Source organism: Panthera uncia (genome assembly GCF_023721935.1).
Source record: "Panthera uncia isolate 11264 chromosome A1 unlocalized genomic scaffold, Puncia_PCG_1.0 HiC_scaffold_17, whole genome shotgun sequence".
NCBI classification, from domain to species: domain Eukaryota; kingdom Metazoa; phylum Chordata; class Mammalia; order Carnivora; family Felidae; genus Panthera; species Panthera uncia.
The window spans coordinates 124192896-124217010 of NW_026057577.1; the positions used below are offsets into that span (position 1 = coordinate 124192896).

The 24115-nt window shown below is 35.9% G+C and overlaps 1 protein-coding gene across 3 annotated transcripts in view; it reads left to right on the top strand.

Moving 5' to 3' along the window:
* The window catches only part of NADK2 (NAD kinase 2, mitochondrial), a 49475-nt gene extending 26591 nt beyond the window's left edge, over nt 1-22884 (top strand). For 2 of the 3 annotated variants that reach the window (XM_049648162.1, XM_049648164.1), the window contains exons 7-13: nt 2053-2131; nt 4983-5048; nt 6403-6498; nt 15661-15716; nt 15841-15894; nt 18443-18566; nt 20815-22884. In XM_049648162.1, coding sequence (XP_049504119.1) covers nt 2053-2131; nt 4983-5048; nt 6403-6498; nt 15661-15716; nt 15841-15894; nt 18443-18566; nt 20815-20950 — 611 coding nt within the window. In that variant the 3' untranslated portion in view covers nt 20951-22884. The remainder of the gene's footprint in view (nt 1-2052; nt 2132-4982; nt 5049-6402; nt 6499-15660; nt 15717-15840; nt 15895-18442; nt 18567-20814) is intronic. The other variant, XM_049648163.1, reaches the window with a different exon arrangement.
* The last annotated feature ends 1231 nt before the right edge of the window (nt 22885-24115 follow it).

A 24115-nucleotide genomic window follows, 5' to 3' on the forward strand; every position in this document is an offset into this window, starting at 1 on the left:
TGACAACTTGTTATATTCAAAAGCATCGTTGGGTCCCCCATAGACTGTTAAATCCAAAAGAAATGAGATATGTGTAATTAGTGTCTAATAAACATATAAACAGGAATATAATAGGGTAGCAAGTCAGGAGAATATTAGATCAGTGGTTGTGTTGGTGACAGTGGTAGAGATTTTATTAGTATATGAGGTGTTTAGTGTGTATTAGATATTTATTACTGCATAATGAATCACCCCCAAATTTAGCATCTTAAAACACAAATATTTATGATTTCAGAGATTGTGAAGGTCAAGACTCCAGGAACAGGTTAGCTTGTTAGTTCTGGTTTAGAGTCTTTTTGGGAGGAGGATCAAGCTGTCAGCCAGGACAGCAGTATTTGAAGACATCTGGGACTGGAAGATGTGCTTCTCAGCTCCTCACATAACTGTTAGCGGGAGGCTTTAGTTCCTCACTATGTAGGCCTCTTTATTTGACTGCTCATGAAGTCTCTCCCCATCCCCTCAACCCCCCAGAAGCCAAGTGATCTGAGAAAAGAGGCTGAGGTGGAAGGAAGCCAGGGTGGCTTTTTAAACCAAATCTCGGAAGTGTCGTACCATCACTCGTATCGTACCCTATTTGGTCACATAGACCAAACCTAATATGCTATCAGAGAGTTACACAAGAATGTGAATACCTGGAGGCAGGAATCACTGGGGACCCTGTTAGAGGCTAGTTACCACAGTCCAGGTAGACTTTCAAGCTTTGACTTAGGAGAAAGCATGGAGGAGACAGAGAAGGGAACTTGTTCCACAATGCTTGCCCAGCGAGAGTTGGGTGCAATGAATCCGCTTTTGGTGACATTGAGAAGATGAGGTTGGCATTTCCAGTTGGGAGACTGATAAAAGAGAAGTAAAAGAAACCATTTGAAGGTGACAATTGCAATTTTAATGGAGAAAGCAGTGGGAATCCTTTGGAGGATTTTGTGATGAAGTGAGGTTTAAATATCAAGGCAGATTACATAAACTGTGCATATAGCCTTATAGAATAAAAAAGAAAAAAAAGATGACATTTTTCAGAAGTCATGAAAGGAGATGTGGCAGTGTTCCTTCAGGACTACTATTGCTAGAAACACTCTTGAAGTTTTCTATTTAAAAAAAAGAAATCTGATCTCTAATAATAACTGATTTGGTTTCCAGTATGAGCCATGGGTGTAATTTGCCACTTAACTTCAAAGTGGCTCTCCTCTGGAAGTACTTGATCATTTCTACCTCTGAAGCTTTTAGAGAGAAATTAAATGTGACAACAAAAATCTTATGAGAAGAATAAATATGTATTTTCTCGGTCTTGAAAAATTGTTTCAAGAAGAATGAAGGCTTATTTTGGAGAGCTAGAGGCTTCATTGCAGCAATGTTAGGTGACTTTGAGGTTCATATTATGAACATTTTATTTATTTTTTAATATTTTTGTTTTTTATTTTTTTATAATTTTTTTCGCATTTATTTATTTTTGAGAGACAGAACAAGACAGAGCGTGAGCGGGGGAGGGGCTGCAAGGGGAGGGGGGACACAGAATCTGAAGCAGGCCCCAGGCTGTCAGCACAGAGCTTGATGCGGGGCTCAAATCCACGGACCCTGTGATCATGACCTGAGCTGAAGTCAGATGCTTAACCAACTGAGCCACCCAGGCGCCCCAGTTTTTTCATGTTTTATTTATTTTTGAGAGAGCGAGTGAGTGAGCATGAGAGAGTCAAATGAGCATGAGTAAGCGGGGGAGGGGCAGAGGGAGACAGAATCTGAAGCAGACGCCACACAGTCAACACAGAGCTGACACGGGGCTTGAACCCACGAGTGGTGAGATCATGACCTGAGCTGAAGCTGGATGCTGAACTGACTGAGCCATCCAGGCGCCCCTATTATGAACACTTTAAATAAGATATTTTATTTATATGTTAATAATGTTAAAGTATGGATTATAGTGAAAAGTGTGAATATTGTAATGTCTCATAAAATTGAAATCCTAACGTTTCTAAGATTTAAACAAGTTGTCTTGAAAAAAATTTTTTTCATCACCTTCAGGACCTGAGGCTTCAGGACCCCAGCTTTTGCCAGTGAGGGCACTAAATGAAGTCTTCATTGGGGAGAGTCTATCATCCAGGTACTTTTAAACCTGTGATCTTGAGTTTGGAATTTAATGTTTTAGTATTTTTTAGATATTTATTCAATTTCTATAACTTAAGAATTATGAATAATTAAGGTGCTAGAAGTAATAGAAGTGAATTATTAAATGAAATATTTCCCAAACCCTCTCACACATTTATAATACGTGTTAAGGGGAAAGAAGGTTCTATGACCAAAAAAGTTTGTGAAACCCTAGATTAAACAAAAAGTTATTTGGGTCCTGTTACTGCAGGGCCTTTAATCTATCATATAGGTGGCTTTATAAATGTTTAAGAGAATGATATACTAGGCATACATTTGCAGTTGTTACAAACTTTTATAGACAGTCCATATCACAACTTCCCTACTAATTATCTTAATAGTGTCCCTTAAGGTAGATTTGTTTGCTTAGTTTTATCCAGGATCTAGTTAAGGATTATGCATTGCATTGGCCATCATGGCCCTTTAGAATTAAGAACAGTTCCTCAGTCCCACCACTGTTTTTTCATTCATGATAGTCCCACCACTGTTTTTTCATTCATGATATTAATATTTTGGAATAGTCTAACCCAGTTGGTTTGTAGAATATCCCTTGTTTTAGATTTGTATGATTTTTTTCCTATGCATGATGAGATTCATGCTAAACATGTTGGGCAGGAATACTACTTGGTGCTAATTGTATCCCTTATGCAACATCGTATGTCAAGTATATTGACAGTTTAAGATTTGTAACCATTATTAGCAAATATTAAGGTTAATAAAGTTCCTCATTAGTATAAAAATAATAGTATTTTATTACTGATGAAATCTGTTTTGTGGGTGTTGAGTATAATTTAGGCTTAAATTGTCAGAATTTTGTTTCAAAACTTTTTGTGTGACATTAGTTACCAGTTGTAAAATGACTGCCATAATGTAACGTTAATTTAATTCTTCATTGTCATTTAGAACTTGCCTTTGCATTTTTCTAGATGTAAATGAATTAGGAGTGGAAAATTAGAGATGAATCTGTCCCACTTTGCTGCTACCAGAACCATGTGACCCTTTGAAGATCATGTAGTTGATTCCCTAGTTTACTGAGAGTTCCATGTATTCTGGAATTCTGTTCGTTGTCCTGTCTTTTCATAAGAAGTTTAATTATGATGAGAAATGTTTGTCTTAATTAAAGAAGATATCTCTGTTTTAGCCAATCATTAACTCAGGTAGTACTGAAAAGAACAAAGCCTGATTCAGCAGCATGCTTTGGCCAATCTTTTTCAGTTATAATTATTTTGATTAATGTAATTTTAAGTTTATTCAGTAAAAATATATTGTGTACCTGCTATGTGTGACATGCGAGTCACTAGGGATCTTATTTTTTTTGGAGCGTGGTAAAATGTATAATTTTTAAAGTATTAAAAGTAAAAGTTATTCTTCAAAGGAATCCTAAACATACATTCTTTACAGAACGTAAAGTGTAGATATATTTATTTTAACGTAGTAATAAGACTTACACTATACATAAGATTTTTTTCTTTTGCTATATACCAAGTTTGAAGCAATATGGAAATGAATAATGGATACTTTTATGTGATAAAGAAGGCAGAAAATGTATCTCTAATTAGTGATATAATTTAGTCATGATTACTAAAAACAGAAGGCAGAAAGCAACAACTTTAAATTAAATTGAAGAAATTTCTACAATAGATGACAAATGAAACCTTGCCATTTGTGACAGCACGGATGGACCTAGAGGGTTTTATGCTAAGTGAAATAAGTCAGTTAGAGAAAAGCAATTACCGTGTGATTTCACTCATAATGTGGATTTTAAGAAACAAAACAAATGAACAAATAGAAAAAAAAGAAACAGACTCTTAAATACAGAGAACAAACTGGTGGTTGCCAGAGGGGAGGGGTGGTGGGTGAAAGAGATAGAGGGGCTTAAGAGAGCACTGGTCTTGATGAGCTCTGAGAGATGTACACAATTGTTGAATCATACTGTACATCTGAAACTAATAGAACACTGTTAATTATACTTGAATAACAAAATAATAGATGACAAAGGTAAAAATGTTTTGTAAGTTTATGTTTATTCTAGAGAAGCCATTTAATGGCTTATGTTATTCGGTTTGTATATTTTAAAAGTTGTAACTTCTGAGAGCTTCTACTAGTGTTGCTTTATAATTTGTACTTACTAAAAATTAAATAACTTATAAAAGGAGGAAAACTGGGATCAGTTGACAGACTTTTGGGAATTCAGTGAAGTCCCATTAGATTTTAGATTGAATGTTGTTTTCTGTGGCAGCAGTGATTTGGTTGGTTTATCTCCTAAATAATGTCTGATGCTGCTTCTTTTTGTGTTCTTTGAGCCTCACCTTATATCCTTACTAAGATAAGGAGAGCAGTGGGTTCGCTTCTGATGCTATTGAAAAAGTTCTCACTATTGGAGGTATTAGAACTTACTTTTAAAGAATCTATGACCTACACCCTTAGCTGGAAAGGAAATGAACACTTACTGGATGCCTGCTGTGTGTCAGGCACTGTGTGTATTACCGCATTAAACTCTCATAGCAACCCTGTGAGAAAGGGTAGTTGTAATTATCAGTGAAAAAACTGAGATTTGAAGCGTTCAAATGACTTGTCCATGGTCATATAATTAATTAGTTAGCATTATAACTGTCATATAAAACCCAGTATTTCTGATTCCAGGTCCTGTACTGAGGCTTCACTATGCCCTGAAAACTTAAGTGCTTTGCTTGGAAAATATGAAGTGCAGCAATATTATTCCTGCCTCATTTATAATGTTCTTACATTTAAGAACATTTTAAAAGCCCAATTTTTTTTTTTCTTTTCTCCTATTTGTTCTAACCTAGAATGTCTTATTCTTGGGCTGTAGCAGTGGAGAATTTAAGAAGAAGTATCCCCACTCTAAAGGGACTGTGAGTTTTATTGCTGCCTTAAAAAAATAATTTCCCTGAAAAAAAATTTCTGAGTTGACTAATCTTGATAAACCTGCATGTGAGAATGACACTAAATTTGCTCATTGTTTTGGACTCAACACCTCTTACCTGACTATACTTTTCTTCCTCTCCAGCTCTGCTTCTCTCCTGTCCCCACTTAACTCTAATCAATCTTTTGTTTCAGTGTGATTCTGGCATAATAGCAGCCATTCCTGTAGAGTTGACTGGCTTGTCTGAATGTAATAGGCTCCTAATATGTCTAAAATTCCCAACATTCTAGGAAAACATAACAAAGCTATGAAATAGATTAAATGTGAATATTAAGCCTATCTTTTATGAAGAATGGTGACTTCAGAGAAAAAATGAAAAGGAGTTGTGCCATGTAAAACCTTTAAAGATTGAATTTGGCAGGAGAAATTGAAAGGGTTAAAATAAGAGATAATATTATCCATTGAATGTTAGTGTTTGCAAGCCTAATAATTGTCATTATTGGAAAAGCTATATTAAGAGTTTAACTTTTTTATCTGCTGGACAAAAATAACCCAGTGTTGATCAATGACACCATTATTTTAAGATACAGTTTACAAAATAAGCTTTTACATGTTTCAAAAGTTTTTTTGAATAATTGTAAATTTGTATGTTCATACAACAAACAAAGTTAAGGAATAGTGCCATTTTTTCTGATGTCAGAAAACCCATTTGATTTAATACTTATGAAATACTGTAAGAAATAGAAATCTCTAGAAATTATAGTTTTAGTTTTATTCCTAGTTTTGCACACTGATGCAGCACTGACTGAGAATTTTCTTTAGAACTTTATCTCTCTTAGCTTACTATCAATTCAAAAGGCACATTAACATGTAACTTAAAAAACACGAGTTGACCAGGAACTGTTGGTAACTTGAAGGATTAGATACAGATTGGGATATATCAAGAACTATCTACCAAGAATGAAACTCACTTAAGAATGGTATTTTCTTTTTGAATTCTGAAATAAGGATCTGTATGTGCTAGAGTCCATAAAAACAGTAGAAGCAATCATAGGTAAAAATTTATAAGGAGCCCTTGTTTGAAATGTTAAAATACTGATATAAAGGAACATATGGATAGGAGAGGGATGCAGTTTTACAGATATTTTTATTTTTTTTTTTTTTTTTTTTACTTTTTCACTTAATCAGTATTGGTATTAGCATCATGGTGTGCGTGCCTAAGTCAGGTATGTCTGAGTCAAGCTGGCCCACTTAGAGTTCATTAGTTCTGAAGAAACGGTATTTGTCTTATTTACCGTGAGCCATAAATCCAGCAAATCCAGTTTTATATTCTCAATTCTTAGGGCTTCCTACTATGAGATTTCAGTTGATGATGGTCCATGGGAAAAACAGAAGAGTTCAGGGCTCAATTTGTGTACTGGAACAGGATCAAAGGCCTGGTGAGTACCTTGGGATGTTACTTATTGACTTTTGTGAAATATTTTAAGTAATGTAATTAACTCGATGCTGCATATCGGTGTATCTAAGGCCTCTGAAACGCAAGAGGTAGCCTGGTGTTGTTATGTTGGTTGGCCCAGTTTCTGCTTTACTCATCAGTTGGCTCTAGAAGTCCTGCCTGGACTTCTTAGATTAGAGCTATAGCCTGGATTTGGTCATTCTTTAGCCTGTTGCCCTAGGTTTGTAAAGAGAAAAAAGAAAATGTTTTGGGGGACTGTATTGTTTTTAAATGAAAAATATTTTAAATAATAGTAAAGAAATGAAAACAAGTACAGTAACAACAACAAATGTCCTGGAGGTTTGTGCGTCAAAGGCTTAACTAGAGATAACTTGGGCTCCTGTATCTTGTTTACCCTATAACCTCTCTCTGGGTAATGGCTTCGCTTCTTGGTACACAGACACGGATGCCTCCCAGACTTTTATCTGTAGCTATCTTGTTTCCTGAGCCCAAACTTCTGTTCTAGAATTACCTACTAAATAGAATGTTAATAGACCTTCAAATCAACACATTCAAAACTAAATTTATTATCTTCAGGTTTTTTTTAAAGGTTTTATTTATTTATTTTGAGAGAGAGAGAGAGCAAGTGGAGGGGCAGAGAGAGAGGGAGAGAGAGAATCCCAAGCAGGCTCCACACTGTCAGCACAGAGCCCATGTGGGGCTTGAACTCAGGAACTGTGAGATCATGACCTGAGCCAAAATCAAGAATCGGACACTTAACTAAGTGAGCCACCCAGGCGCCCCCATCTTTAGTTTTTCTTGCTGTGATCCCTGTATTGCTTAATAATATCACTGTTACCATGAGTTCATGCTCTAGAGAAAAAACAGTACTCCTTAAAACCTGGCTCTTACTTTTGAGTCTCCCTGTTCTCCTCTTTACATGTACTGGTCTCTGAATCCTGCCAGTCACGCTTCTGAAGTCCTTGCCCCTCTTTTTCAGTTTCTACTGCAGTGTGGTCTACTGCTCTATGCCACACTTCTGTTTCTGCAGTTTCTACTGCTGTTTGGTCCAGGCCCATCTTTTTAGTGAATAATCTTTGTGCCTCACCCTTTATTCTTCAGGCCGTCATCCATACTGCCAACAGAGTAATATTTCTAAAATGTAGATAAATTTGACTATTCCTTTCTGTGCTGTAAAAGCTTCATTGACTTCTGACTGTGTTCAGATTAGTCTGCGTGTAAGATGTTTTAAATATGATCTAAGAAACTTCACCAGCCTATTGTTGCCTTACTCTAACCCATTGGCACAACGGGGACACTGCAGGCTACTTGCAATTCTCAGCACAAGCCACATTGTCTCTGGGCTTTTTGTTTTTGCTCAGTGCAACTTCTTCCTGCATTGAATGCCTGAACATTTTCCACTTTCCTTACCCTGGCTGAAAAATCCAGTCTTCAAATGTCATTCTCTGTAGGAAATCTTTACTAGGACCTAGTTCTTCTCATCAGCATAATGAATCCCCTTTTGGTGCATCCCAAGCACTTTTTTGTAATAGCACTTTGACAGCACTTACCACATTATTAGTTCTCTAATTACCTAATACCCAGCTGGTTTGAGCAACTTGAAGTACTTGGCATGGTGACTAGTGGTTTTTTTGTTTGTTTGTTTGTTTAATTTTTGCATGTATAGCACAGTACCTAATACATATTCTCTCATTTTTTTTTTTTTTTTCAAATAAATGACTACATGCTTACAAATACAGCTAACAAACACAGTATTAATCTGTGATTTTAAGTTTGGATAGTTTAAAATGGAATTTTACTTCCCATTTTTTCGGTGTTTTTAATACTTTTTATTGTGGAAAAACTTAAATATCTGTAAGAGTAGGCAAAATAGTATAATCAATATCTGTGTACCCATTAATCAGTTTCAATAATTATCAACACATGCCCAATCTTGTTTCCCTTTTGTCTTCTTTTGTCTCATAATACTTTGAAGTAATTTTCAGACATCACAGTTCATTCATAAGTACTTAGTAACTTCACATCTTTTAAAAATATCCTAGTCTTAGCCAAATAAACCTTTGGAGAAAAATGAGAAGTATCATTTTAAAATATTGGTTAATTTTTCATTTTTCTGAGGGGGGCCAGTGAGAACTACATGTCTAAAATGACTTTAACAATAGTTTGCAAAAATAATTTAATAATCTAAGATGCTATAAAATTATTTTGTAGCCCTCATAAAATGAAAACATTAGTTAATTGCTTTAATTTATCATAACATCTTTTCTGCTCAATATGATATGTTACTTGGTGAAAACTGGATTGAAAATCAGAAATAGTTTCCCAGATCCTGCTCCTCTTCTCCTAGGATTCTCACCGCCCCCTCCCCCGCCCCCCCCCCCCCACGCCCCCATCGTGGGCAAAGTGGTATAATTGAAAAGAGTACTGGCCTGGAAGTTAGAGAGACCTGGCAAAATCACCAACTAGCTTTGTGATCTTGTACAAGTTTCCTTTTCTGAAAAATGAGGGGAAATGGAACAGATAAAATAAGATTATCTTCTGGACTGTGATTCTGTAGGTTCTGTTGTATGCAGTAAATACTAGCTATCAGTTATTTAGCCCCTGTTACTTTGAATATACTGTGGTAGGTACTTTTTATACATTGACTATAATTCTTACAGAAATCCTGCAAGAAAGTGGTAGTATCCCTGTTTTATAAAGTAGAAATTGAGGCTTCACAAGGATAAACAATTTAGGGTGAGGTCAGAACTAATGTCAGAACCTGGATAAAAAAAAGCTCAGGTGTGCTTGACTAAAAAGCCAGTGCTTTTTTGACTGCCAGCTTTTTAATGTTGATTTATTTTTGAGAGAGACAGAGACAGAATGTGAGTGGGTTAGGGGCAGAGAGAGAGAGGGAGACAGAATCCGAAGCAGGCTCCAGGCTCTGAGCTGTCAGCACAGAGTCCGACGCGGGGCTCCAACTCACAAACCGCGAAATCATGACCTGAGCCAAAGTCGGGTGCTTAACTGATGGAGCCACCCAGGCGCCCCTGACTGCCAGCTTTTAAATGCAGAGGGGGAGCTGTCTGTAGAAGCCGCTGGTTCAAAGATGTGTCACTAGGTTGTATCAAAAAATTATTAAGGTAAACTTGCTAATCTTAGTGAAACCGTGGTTATGCTAAAGGCAGTGAATAGGCTTTTGACTTTTCAACTGGGGTGTGTGTGATTTTATTTTTTTTATTAGAAAAATTTTTTTAATGTTAATTGATTTTTGAGAGAGAGACAGAGCATGAGCGGGGGAAGAGCAGAGAGAGAGAGAGAGAGAGAGAGAGAGAGAGAATCTGAAGCAGGTTCCAGGCTCTGAGCTGTCAGCGCAGAGCCCAGTATGGGGCTCGAACTCACAAACCACAAGATCATGACCTGAGCTGAAGTCAGATGCTTAACCGACTAGCCACCCAGGTGCCCCTGATTTTGAGTTTGTTTTCAACCTTTCAGTAGTAAGAAGAGCATAAAGGATAAGAGCCATTAGGCTTGCTTGTAAAGCAGTCCTGCCCTCCATTGCCACACACCTTATAGTTGAGTCCTGTGTTCCCATTGGATGTGAGTAAATGTGGCTTAGATTAGAATTTCATTCATTTCTGTGTTGCTTAATAAAGTCTGATGTCTAGAACTCTGTCACTAACTATATCCTATCCCTGCCACCTTGATTACTCAGCCTCTTCTCTCTTCAGCCTATGTAGCTTGATTGCTTCTAATGTTCTACCTTACTCCCTCCCATTGCTGATTGTTCTTTGCCTGTGATTGCGTTTTCCCATTCATCTTCTGTCCTTTTTCTCTTCAGAAAATGGAGGGAGAGAAGAGAAGCCTAGGGGCCAGAAGGACTGAGGAAAGCTATACATTTCCATACATTAATAACTTGTATCAAACTACCATTAAAAAAAATTTTTTTAACGTTTATTTATTTTTGAGAGAGTGTGAGCAGGGGAGGGGCAGAGAGAGAGAGAGAGGGAGACACAGAATACAGAGCCTGATGTGGGGCTCCAACCAACGAACCATGAAATCATGACCTGAGCTGAAGTCAGATGCTTAACCAACTGAGCCACCCTGGTGCCCACCCCCTTTTTAAAGTTTATTTATTTTGAGAGACACTGAGACAGCACAAGTGTGGGAGGGGCAGAGAGACAGGGAGACAGAGAATCCCAAGCAGACTTCATGCTGTCACTGCAGAGCCCGATGCGGGGCTTAAATCCACAAAACCATGAAATCATGACCTGAACCTAAACCAAGTCAGATGCTTAACTGACTGAACCATCCAGATGCCCCTTGAACTACCATTTCTAAGCACTTTCTTTGAGCTAAATATGTTAAATTTTCAAAAATACTCTGGAAGTAGGTGATTATTTTTTAAAGTTTATTAATTTATTTTGAGAGAGAGCATGTGTGCGATTAGGGGAAGGGGCAGAGAGAGAGGAAGAGAGGGAATCCCAGGAAGCCTCTGCACTGATGTGGGGCTCAAACTCATGAACCATGAGATCATGACGTTTAACTGACTGAGCCACCCAGGTGCCCCTGGAAATATGTGATTTTATTTTCATTAATAGAGTAGCAAAGTCTCAGAAGTTTCCCAAAGCCATATGGCTAATAAATGGTGGAGACAGACTTTAAATTCTGTAGACCTTAGGAATCACTGGAAAGAAAGGAATAGAATAGCTTATTTCTTTTACTCTTCTTTTTTTTTTAATTTATTTTTTATTTTTTAAAATTTAAATCCAAATTAGCATATAGTGAAACAATGATTTCAGGAGTAGATTCCTTAATGCCCCATACACATTTAGCCCATTCCCCCTCCCACAACCCCTCCAGCAACCCTGTTTGTTCTCCATATTTATGAGTCTCTTCTGTCTTGTCCCCCTCCCTGTTTTTATATTCTTTTTGTTTCCCTTCCCTTATGTTCATCTGTTTTGTCTCTTAAAGTCCTCATATGAGTGGAGTCATATGATTTTTGTCCTTCTCTAATTTCACTTAGCATAATACCCTCCAGTTCCATCCACGTAGTTGCAAATGGCAAGATTTCATTCCTTTTGATTGCCGAGTAATACTCCATTGTATATATATACCACATCTTCTTTATCCATTCATCCATCGATGGCCATTTGGGCTCTTTCTATACCTTGGCTATTGTAGATAGTGCTGCTATAAACATGGGGGTGCATGTGTCCCTTCGAAACAGCACACCTGTGTCCCATGGATAAATGCCTAGTAGTGCAATTGCTGGGTCATAGGGTAGTTCTATTTTTAATTTTTTGAGGAACCTCCATACTGTTTTCCAGAGTGGCTACACCAGCTTGCATTGCCACCAACAATGCAAAAGAGATCCTCTTTCTCTGCATCCTCGCCAACATCTGTTGTTGCCTGAGTTGTTAATGTTAGCCATTCTGACAGGTGTAAGGTGGTATCTCATTGTGGTTTTGATTTGTATTTCCCTGATGATGAGTGATGTTGCGCATTTTTTCACTTGTCGGTTGGCCATCTGGATGTCTTCCTTGGAGAAGTGTCTATTCATGTCTTTTGCCTGTTTCTTCGCTGGATTATGTGTTTTTTGGGTGTTGAGTTTGATAAGTTCTTTATAGATTTTGGATACTAACCCTTTATCTGGTCGTCATTTGCAAATGTCTTCTCCCATTCTGTCGGTTGCCTTTTAGTTTTGCTGATTGTTTCCTTCACTGTGCAGAAGCTTTTTATTTTGATGAAGTCTCAGTAGTTCATTTTTGTCTTTGTTTCCCTTGCCTCTGGAGATGTGTTGAGTAAGAAGTTGCTGTGGGCAAGATCAAAGAGGTTTTTGCCTGCTTTCTCCTCGAGGATTTTGATGGCTTCCTGTCTTACACTGAGGTCTTTCATCCATTTTATTTTTGTGTATGGTGTAAGAAAGTGGTCCAGGTTCATTCTTCTGCATGTCGCTGTCCAGTTTTCCCAGCACCACTTGCTGAAGAGACTGTCTTTATTCCATTGGATATTCTTTCCTGCTTTGTCAAAGATGAGTTGGCCATACGTTTGTGGGTCCATTTCTGGATTCTGTTATGTTCCATTGATCTGAGTGTCTGTTCCTGTGCCAACTTTTACTCTTCTTTTAATTCTTGATACTAGGAGATAAAAGTTTTCCTATGTGACCCTCTCCTTGCTTTGACTGTAAAATATGGAAATGTATGACTTTGGATAAGATAGTTGTTATAACTGATAAACACCCACTCAGTGACTTAACACAATAGAAGTTTATTTCTTGTTCTTATAAAGTCCAAGTGGGTGTTCCCAATTGGGAGGTGGGTCTCAAAGTGGTGACTCCAGGTATCCAGGCTCTTTGCATCATCTGCCTCAACCATCTTTTAAACATAGCTCTTGAAGTCACTCTACTCATTTAAATGAAACCACAGAAGGAAGAAAAGCATGGAGGGTCACCTGTGGCAGGCTTATGAGACAGTCTTAGATATGTTGTCTATGACATCTACTCTCATTCCTGTAGCTAGAACTGTCACATGGATTTATGGCAAGAAAGGATGGAAAAGATAGTCTAACTATGCATGTATGCATGTAAGTACACACACACACACACACACACACACACACACACACACGAAGGGTTTGGGGATTAGCTCTCCCATTTTGCACTTCCCAAAATTCCTCCACAGGATATAGGATGTAGGGGTTATGTTGCATAGCAGGTTGTCTCTGATTTGTCCCATTGTCATCTCAGTCCTCTTCCCAGCATGGAACACGATTTGCTACATTCACTGGGAGAAGTACTACTGAGTGCAATCACATATATTTCTGTGTGTTTTTTTCAAAGACTTTTCCCAGTTCCCTTCCTTTATACATTCTGTTTTAGCTGACTTAATTAAGGGTAAGTGTTCTTAAGTGAAGAGAGAAAGCTTTACTAGCTAAAGAAGAGACGAGATTCAATTTGTCTTCAATTTGATTGTCTTTAGTGGAAGTTTTATCTGATTTCAAATGGAAACTCTTAGAATGGTAAAGGTTGTAGACCTAAGAATAAAGGCATCATGTGTTAGCTAATACCTGTTTAAGCATACAGTTTGTCTTTGATGTAGAATATAAACCACTCCTAAAGGGAGAGTGAATTGGCTGAGATCCAGGTTACAACCATAGGAAATTCGTCTTAACCCCAATTCAGAGGACTTAGTTTGGGTTGGCTTATGATATCCCTAATAAATCATAATTCTAGGAATATTTGATCAAATCATAGAAGACTTTTGTTCTCTTAAATTAAGTCTTCAAGGGTCACCTGGGTGGCCCAGTTGGTTGAGTGTCTGACTATCGAATTCGGCTCAAGTCATGATCTCACGGTTTGTGGTTTCAAGCCTCACGGTGCCTGCTTAGGATTTGCTCTCTACCTCTCTGCTCCCCGCGGGCTCATGTGCTCGCTCTCAAAATAAAAAAAAACTTAAAGAAAAATTAAATCTTCAGTATTTTAATTCAGTGGAACCCTAATAAACATGGCTCATTGTATGTGACTTTTAATTTAAAATAAAATTCTGAAACCATATCTTCTAATAATGTCAATTAGAATATAATTCACGCATATCTCTTTCATTTGATACTTTCATTCGGTGTTGAGTTCTTGCCATGAGCCAGGTAGTGCCGCAAATGCCTTGCAGTGTGTATGTAATTATGCAGACACTAATTATGATGAGATACGTATTGCGAACTTCACGCTGAACAGTAAAAAAGTCAGGACACTTACTGGTGAAAAATAGAATATGGTGAAAAATAGAATAGGCAAGGGCCAGATTTGGGATTTTTTTAGCATAGGGATTTGGTGTGTGAATGACCCCAAATTTTTAATATAAAACTTGTTACCTGCATTTTTAAGAGAATGCCCTAAATGTTATCACATTTCTCAAAACGTGAAGGGCGTAGGGTTGGAAGTGTATGCAAGAGTTATCTATTACTTCCCCTCCTCAGAAAGGTTAAGAGCCACTGAATTATGTTTATAGAGTTGTTTGGGTCATTATGCTGCTGTTCATTGAGATTATCTACTGAGGCCATGTGAGAATTCTGTAGCAATTCTCAAACCCAAAAACCCAAAACCCAAAAACCTTTCCTTAACCTTCTTTGTAGACCCAAGGGCAGAGCTACTTTTAGGTGATTCGTGTTTGTGTTAACATTTGTTCTTAAGTGTTTAAGCAAAGCATCACACTGGTAAAGGATTTCCCGTCTTTTCTATTTTATAATTTAAAGAAATATTTACAAGTTAAAAATAGGTTATAGTACAGGGACACCTGGGTGGCTCGGTAGGTTAAGTGTGTCTGATTTCTGCTCAGGTTATGATCTTGCAGTTTGTGGGTTCAAGTCCCACATTGGACTCTGCTTGGGATTCTCCCTCTCCTTCTCTGTCTGCCCCTCTCCTGCTCATGCTCTTTCTCTCTCAAAATAAATAAATAAACATGAAAGAATGTTATAGTACAAAAGGGTTTAAAATGAAAAGCTAGTCTTTCATTTCATATATCTAGTACTAATCTCCAGGCACAACCTATATATATATATATATATTTATATATAACCTATTTATATATACATATATATATAAAACACATATTCTACATAATGCCTGTTGTTTTTTTTAAACTTGTTTCTATCAGCACATACAGTTCTATTTTATGCTTTTTAATCTCTACATAGTAACATATTTAACCAGCTTCCTACAGATATGAGTTGTTTTGCTATTATAAACAATGCTTCAGTAAATATCCTTGTACATGTCTTTTGTGTACTATAGATAGAAGTATCTTTTAGGATAAATTAGGATGAGTAATATGTTCATTTAAAATTTTAATAGTGAAGAATTGCCTTCCAACTGCAACTTCCATAATGCCATCATGTATGAATGAGAATGTCTTTCATATACCTTTCATACATTATCAGTTTTTAATTTATGTGTCCTTAAGTAGGAGTAAGATTGAACGCTTTTTCATATAAGCCTATAAACCGTTTACTTTGCCCACTTTTTAAAAGTGGGTGAAGTAGCTATCATATTTTGGTTGCTTCTTCTTGATAATTTCTAAGAGTTCTCTGTATATTAAGTAGATAATTCCTTTTTAATTTAAAGTGTGTTTTTAGAATGAGAACAAAGAACTTACATGGTGTTTCTTTCTAGGTCATTCAATATTAACAGGGTTGCGACCCAGGCTGTGGAAGATGTTTTAAATATTGGTGAGTACCAGAATAGCTATTTATGTTACAATTATAATGTACTATATAATGTACATATTTTATTGTATGTTAGCTATTATGACATTATTTAATCAAGATATTCCACCCTTTCCTTTTTCAATAGCAAAACGACAAGGAAATTTAAGTCTTCCATTGAACAGAGAATTGGTAGAGAAAGGTCAGTGACTAATGATAATAATTACTAACAATTTCATTCAAGTTCTGTATCAGTCTTTAGGATGTTATTATGAAGTATACTTGTCTAATTAGCAAAGCATTGTACTTTTTTGACTCAAACGGGCCCTTGATATAATACCTTTACGTATATTTAAACAATAAAATGCTTAGAGCTGGACTTTATATTAGATTTTTGTGAACTATGAAATATAACCTCTGTGCCAAAACTCTTAACTACATACATATTCTGGGGGATAGGAAAATATAGAAAAATACAGATCTGGCAAATGGGAAATGTTTACCTAAACTCCGTGTGCCATTAATATCCTCTGAATGAAAAGGAGTTCACTGAGCTGTGAATGCTTATCTTCACATTCACTAAAATCTTCTCTTTAATTTTCTCCTTTCTATTCCTGCCCGGTTACTTCAGGGTTCCTTTGAGAGAACCAGCACTGTTGGGAAAGACTACTACTGATCAGGGAACTTGAAGGCCTGGGCTCTAATCCCAGACCAACCAGTCACTCACTGGAAATATGAGCAAGACTGTGGTTCCATTCTTCTACTTCTTGAACTATAAAAGGATGAAGTAGAGATAGATTGGTAATACCTAAGGGGGTTCTTCAAATTTATTCTTCAAGTTTTTCTGTTCTAAATATTTAAATTCTTAAATTGGAAAAACACATTCCTTTGATTTGCTTATGAAATTAACTCACTAAAATCCCCTCTCCTGTACCAGAATCATTTTTGTACAGACCTCAAACTAAAGATTCTCTTGTTGTCTCTGTTTAATTGAAGAGTATCCTAAGTTTTCAAGATTATTAAAAAATCCAAACTTGTTCATAGTGCATCTCCTTATCTATGTAAGGGTGTTCAACATATACAACCAAAACCAAATACACAAAGTGGATATTGGCAAATGTAAGACTGCAGCTGGCATCCATAAACACAGACACTTGAATTTAAGAGTTATCAAAATAGTCTCACTCTTTTTGGTTGCCTTTTAAATAATTTAGCAATACACAATAAAGTATTTGAATAGTGCCAGTTCATTTATGTGTGTATTTTAGATTTCCACATAAGACTTACTTTACTGGGGGACATGGTTGGCCTTTAATAGTTTGAAAACAGGACTAAATCTCTGAAGTCCCTTTCAACTGTCTAAAACGGATTTTCTCCCTCTCTCAATTTGAGACCAAAACGATTATTTTGATCACAGCTTATGAGCTAGCATTAGCTTTAAATCTGTGTTAGAGTTAAATTAGGCATTTACAGTAGTTGATTCATTATATAATTTAACTTAAAGGGGTGCCTGGGTGGCTCAGTGGGTTAAACATCCGACTCTTGATTTCAGCTCAGGTCATTATCTCATAGTTTATGAGTTCGAGCCTTGCATTGGGCTTGTGCTGAGAGTGCAGAGCCTGCTTGGGATTTTGTCTCTGCCCCTCCCCTGCTCATGCTCGCTCACTGTCTCTCAAAATAAAAAACTTCAAAAAATAATTTAACTTAAAACGTATATAAAACAACTGAAATTTATATCGGGTATGTAAATTAATTTAAGGGTATACATAAAATACAGTGATTTTTCCACTTTACTGAATGAATGTTATTCCTTTGAAGATTTGACTGTCCTCAGAAACAATGGTGAATGCCAGTAGTGCAGTCACTGTTACATTTCTGGAACTACCTTCAGAGCTAGCACTTTTTTTTTTTTTTTTAAGTGATCTCTATGCCCAAAGTGGGGCTCGAACTCACGATCCTGAAATCAAGAGTTACATGCTCTACCCACTGGACCCAGCCAGACAGCCCTGTAGCTAGCACATTTTGAGTGTGTGTGTTCCCAGAGGAGCAAATTTTTGAGAGTAAATTAGATTTTTTTCAAGGAGCCAAATAATTTAAACAAAATTTTGGTAAATAAGGTGGATTGTCTGACCGTCTTATAATGTTTTAATGTGGTGTTCCACTATACGTTCTTTCAAGCCTGATTTCCTTGTATAATTAATTGTTTTTGACCAATTTACGTTTTGCCTACCAACTGTCATGTGCCTCTTGGTTAGAAAGCAGGTCCCAAAGATTTCTAAAAATGTCTTGTGTAATGAGAGTTTCATTAGAGAAAGCGTATTACCTGTAATTTTTTGAGACTGCATTTTTAATCAAGAGAATTAACTTAATATTTATGGACACTTTGACATGGTGTTTTGGAAGGGAACTTGGCAAGGGACTATGGCAACTCAGGTTCTGTTTTTGAATGCCCCAAGTTAGTTCCTCTGCTTTTGTTTAATTACTGGTTTTGTAGCCCACTCCCCAGTATGTCTCCAGCTGATGTGTCAGGGGCTTTGGTGGCCTTATCTTGAAACCTAATCCTCATTTTATAAAGTTTTTTGTTCTTTTAATGGAATGTGTTGTGAGTTCCAAGAAAGTTTCTGCCAAACAGACCTTTGAAACATAGTTGCATTTAAATTGGGGACAGCATAGCATCCATTTTTCATTTTGCACTTCTCAGAAGTGACTGTCTTTCTTTGAATGTGCTAATACTTTTTTTTCCTTTATAGTAACAAATGAATATAACGAATCGCTGCTCTATAGTCCAGAAGAACCAAAAATACTTTTCAGTATTCGAGAACCAATAGCAAACAGAGTTTTCTCCAGCAGTCGTCAGCGCTGCTTCACGTCAAAGTAAGCTTCCAAAGGCCAGCCTGTGACTATGCTTCCATCTCTTGTAATTATAAACGGGTTTTGGTTTTAAAGTATTCAGTATGATGAAATTCACTCATTCACACTTAATCTAGTAGGAAAAGTAGGGATTTTGGAACTAGTGAGGCATCATGCTATATATACCCTGGAGGAAATATTTCCTTTCCCAACTTGTGCCATTTTAGAGAAACTATAAGTAAATAGAAGGGGCATAATTATCTAACTGGGTGATATGGATTTGTTGTTTTCATATATTAAGACAGAATAAGATCAAATTATCACTTTAAAAGAAACTGGAAAGCAACTTTTTTTTTTATATGCTATTGGATAAAAAAAAAAAAGCAGGACAAATATTCATATAAAACCTAACTTGTAAAGCCGTAAACTTTTAGAGTAGGACTCATTTCTTTCAGCTTTTTCCTAAAAGCGACCTCCCCCTTCCTCGCATTTACTGAATTTGATTTTTGTTTGAAGGGAAGATATCAAAAAACCTTATAATTTATTTTATAAAGGTTGCCCAATTTTCTAAACAAAACTATGAAAAAATGTCATTTGTCTCATGGCAAGCAAAGAACAGTTTAATTATGAATTGCTACTTATATAGTGTGCATATTTTCTTTTTTGAAATATGGTTATTTTTTCTAGGAAAAACAAATTCCTTTCACTCATTTGAAAGTTAATTTTGATTAATCAACAAATCTATGTACTCAATTTAGGTTAAATTACAAAGACATTTAAATTTTGCTCATATAAACAGAATAAGCTTCATGACTTTGGCAGTTGGACAATATTAACAAAAGATGGAGAAATTGAACTATTCAGAATTAAGTACTTTTCTTAATGGAGACACCATTAAGGGGGAAAAAAAAAAAAAAGGCAAGCCACAGAGTGATAGATATGCAACAATGGACTTCTATCCAGAATATTGTAAAGATTCCTACAACTCTATTAAGAAAAAGGCAACTCAGTAGAAAAATTGCCAAAGTCCTGGACAGGCCTTTCACAGAAGAGGGTATCCAAATGGCTAAGTGTATGAAAAACATCCTTGACCTTATTATTCATGTGGGGAATGCAAATTGAAACTAACTGCAACTTACATGCAGTATTTTTAGGACTAGTTTGGCATAGTGTTTGGCAGTTACCTACCAAAGCTGAATAAAGCACACACAGTGACCCAGCAAATTCGCTCTTAGGTATATATCCAACAGAAATGTATACACACAAACGTCTGCAACAAAAGACATGCTTAAGAATATTTGTAGTAGCGCTACTTCCAGTAGTAAAAACCCAGATGTCTATGAATAGAGGAGGTACGTAAATTTTGGTATTTTCACACAACGGAAATGTTTTCATATGGCAATGAAAATGAACACAACACAATACTACTATATGTAATAACCATGGATGAATTTCACAAGCATACTTTTTTGTTTATTTTTGAGAGAGAGAGAGTATGAGCAGGGGAAGGGCAGAAAGAGAGAGAGAGAGACACAGAATCTGAAACAGGCTCTGAGCTGTCAGCACAGAGCCCCACATGGGGCTCGAACTCATGAACCATGAGATCATGATCTGAGCCAAAGCTGGCCCTTAACTGACTGAGCCACCTGGGTGCCCCCACAAGCAAACTGTCAAGCAAAAGAAGCTAGACACAAAGCAAACCTATGTGTTCTTCCATTTATATAAAGTTTAAGAGCTATTACCACTATGGTGACTGAAATTAGGGTAGTGAGCATGTGTGGGAAGGATGGCCCAAGGGTAGAGACTGGAGGAGAGCAGTGAGGGAGCTTCTGGGGAGCTGGGGAACATTTGATTCCTCATTTGGGTGATGAAAGCTGCACAGGTGTGTTCACTGAGCTGTTCATTTGTGCCTCTTCATTTGTTCTTAAGTCAAAATTATCCATGAAAATAGTTACATTCTCAATATTAGTACTTAAAATAGTAATAACTCAACATTTTGTCATATGAAAAAAGCCTGTGAGTTCCATCAAGTCTGAACTTGTTCTCTTAAAAATGTTTGGGTGAATGGAGCTATCCTGAATATCTTAATTTTGAGATTTTGATAACATACAGTTACTCTCTCAAACCAAAGAACAACTTGATTTTTAAAATCAAGGCTGAATGATCTGCCAGTTTCAATGAAAATTAAAGAAATCATAATTTTAAAGTTTTAAAGAAATCATAATTTAAAGTTAAGAAAACTTTATATTAATGAGATGTTTTTTCTGCTTAGGGTATGTGTTCGATCTCGTTGTTGGGATGCCTGCATGGTTGTGGATGGAGGTACTTCTTTTGAGTTTAATGATGGAGCAATTGCCTCGATGATGATCAATAAAGAAGATGAGCTTCGAACTGTGATTCTAGAGTAATGAAAAATTTCCTCAGATGACAGATTTTGATTACTGGGAAAATATGTTCACTGCAGAAACAGACTACCAATCATAAAGCTACATATTTTGGTTATTGTTGAGACTGGTTGGCCCTGAGCTCCAAAGGTGACCAAGGAAGTGAGATTTGCATTATTCTTCTTTTGGATTTGGATAAAAAAGATGTTCACTGTGTTAGAGAATGGATGGACTAAACTGATCAGAATTTATACTTCTACATTGCTTATAGTTGGTATCAAAGAGTACTGATACATTTTTAAATTTAGAGAGGTAAGCTCAAATAAAGGATTAAATGTTTAAGATTTGAAATTTCACTGTACAAGATTTTTTTTTCCCTTCTCTTTCCTAACTTTGTGGAATTGGTCAGACCAACATATATCATTTAATTAGGGTATATTTTTTATAGTACCTAAAAATCAAGATTTTTAAAAAATTTTGATGGAGAATTTTTGATAAATCCTGACATTGACCTAACTGAAGTAGGTAAATGTGTTTTTTATATGTGCTTAGAATTTTCTAATTTCAGAGGACAATACTGTTATGGCTCTATTGATTTAAGAAGTTGAAATCATTTTTGAAATTATCGATGTTTTCATTTAATTGATTTTCAGGTTAATTTTGACAGTTCTGGGTGAAATACATATGTCTGGACAAAATCATGATACTGTTGCAAATGTATTAATTATCCAATAGCTATCTGAGGGAAGAGACTTTTTTTTTAAATGGTTTTGAGTCTTAATAGATTCCTTCCATATTTAAAACTCTAACATGGAATCAGAGACTATAAGAATGAACTGATTAGATGTATTCTATTAGGAGTTTGGTAAAACCTTTTAAAAATATTTTCATCCAGTATTATGAGGTTTGTCAGAAAATGGATTCTTAAATATGCAAAACACAATTAGTTGGAATTGCCTTGCTTTTAATATCATGGTAATTTTCACTAGCTCATATTCCATGTTTTTACACATTAGCTTTGGGAGATAAAATGTTATGGCTTCTCTTGCCCTCCCTCCACTATGAGATTTCCTTTAGTTTGAGAGGAAATTATCTAATTATTGATCTACTTACAAGTAATCCTAGAATTTTCACAAAAAGCACCTATTGCTGTGTCATGAGACAACTGGTAATCTGATGCCATTTATTCAAAGTTGTATCTGTTTTTTTTCACTTGCTGCTAAAAAGTTCAACATTGAAATATTTATTGAACACATACCTTGTGCCATGTACTGTGTCAGATGCTGGATCTCAGTTGATCAATGAAACAGACTGTCCTGATAGAACTTGAGACAAGTGGGCTCAAATTCTGTGAGAGCTAGGATGTATAATCGAATTGAGTGCTATTACTTTTGCCAACATTTAATATATTCTTGTCAAATTTTTAAATAAATGTTACTGTACAAAGGTAATCTAGGTTTTGATGTATATCCAGAACAAGAATCTGTTTTTCTTTTCGAAGAGTATCTGCATAGACGTTCAAAGCAGTGTTTACATGATGTGTACAATGAAAATTAGTGTTTTCCCAGAGCTGGATCTAGTTTCTGGCTTGATTTAAAAATGTACTGAAGATAACATTTTACGAAGAAGTGAAATTCCACACCATAAAAATTCCTCTAAGTAGTTTAAAATACCTTCTTGACAAAAATGCCAACTCTATCCAAAATGGTACTGTTAATGGATCTGTTAATGTTACATAGTAATAGGCAATCTGCTCTGTAAAACTGTTCATAAGCCATATTTTAAAGGTTTAAAAATAGTTAATGTGCTGCATTTGCAGTATAACTAACATTTCTGCTAGGTGTTGGGGATTTATTTGTTAAGAGATAAGAGGCAAAGGATATTGCAATAGAAGAAACGTGTTTATGAATGAGTTAACCTTTTAATGGCAACTATGTGAATAAACATAATTAAACTGGTATTATCTTTTTTTTTAAACTACCATTTGCTTGCTTAACTCTTATAGCACCATTAATGGAAAATCAGATTCTCCCAAAATGGTAAGTTTCAGGTCTTTTCCACCTGGAAAAGATACTTTCCAGGATACTGCTGATGTTGCACACAGAACTAGGACTTGTTATATAAGCAGAGGGTAAAGTACTTACTTTTTAAGTATAGACTCTGCAGATATTTTTCACTAGTTTTGATGTTCCACATGTATTTATATTCGTGGCCCCACCAAATCAAATCATACTGAATGTTTAGTAGCCTTCAGGTATAAAGAATTTCCATTCATTTCACTTTTTAAATATCAAAATAAACTATGTATAAATCATTAGAACCAGTTAACACAAAGTTATCAAAAAATATTCACTTGATGCACATGGAACACTCTCCAGAACAGATCACATATTAGGGCACAAAACAAGTCTTAAATTCAAAAAGACTTAAGTAATGTCATGCATCTTTTCATCTAGTTTCATAACAATGCTATAAAACTAGAAATCAACCACAAGAAAAAATCTGGCAAGACCATAGAGACATGGAGGTTAAATAACATGCTACTAAAAGCAAGAAATCAAAGAAGAAATATAAAGTTACATGGGGACAAATGAAAATCAACACACAACAATCTAAAATCTTTGGGATGCAGAAAAAGTGGTTCTAAGGGAAGTTTATAGCAATATAGGCCTATTTAAGAAGCAAGAAAAATCTCAATCTAACCTTATACCTAAGGAGCTAGAAAAAGAACAAAACTCAAAACCAGCAGAAGGAAAGAAATAATAAAAATCAGAGCAGAAATAAATGATATAGAAACTAAAAAAACAATAGAACAGATCAAAGAAAGCAGGAGCTAGTTTTTTGAAAATATAAACAAAATTGATAACCTTCTAGCCAAACTCCTCAAAAAAGACAAAACCAAACAGCCAATACCATAGAAATACAATTAGAATACTATGAAAAGTTAGATGCCAACAAATTGGACAACCTGAAAGAAATGGATGCCTCTCTAAAAACATGTAACCTACCAAAACTGAAACAGGAATAGAAAATTTGAAGAGACCAATTACCACCAATGAAATTGAATCAGTAATCAAAAAACTTGCAACAAACCAAAGTCCAGGACCAGATGGCTTCATAGGTGAACTCTACCAAACATTTAAAGAGTTAATACCTATTCTCCAACTATTCCAAAAACCAGAAGAGAAA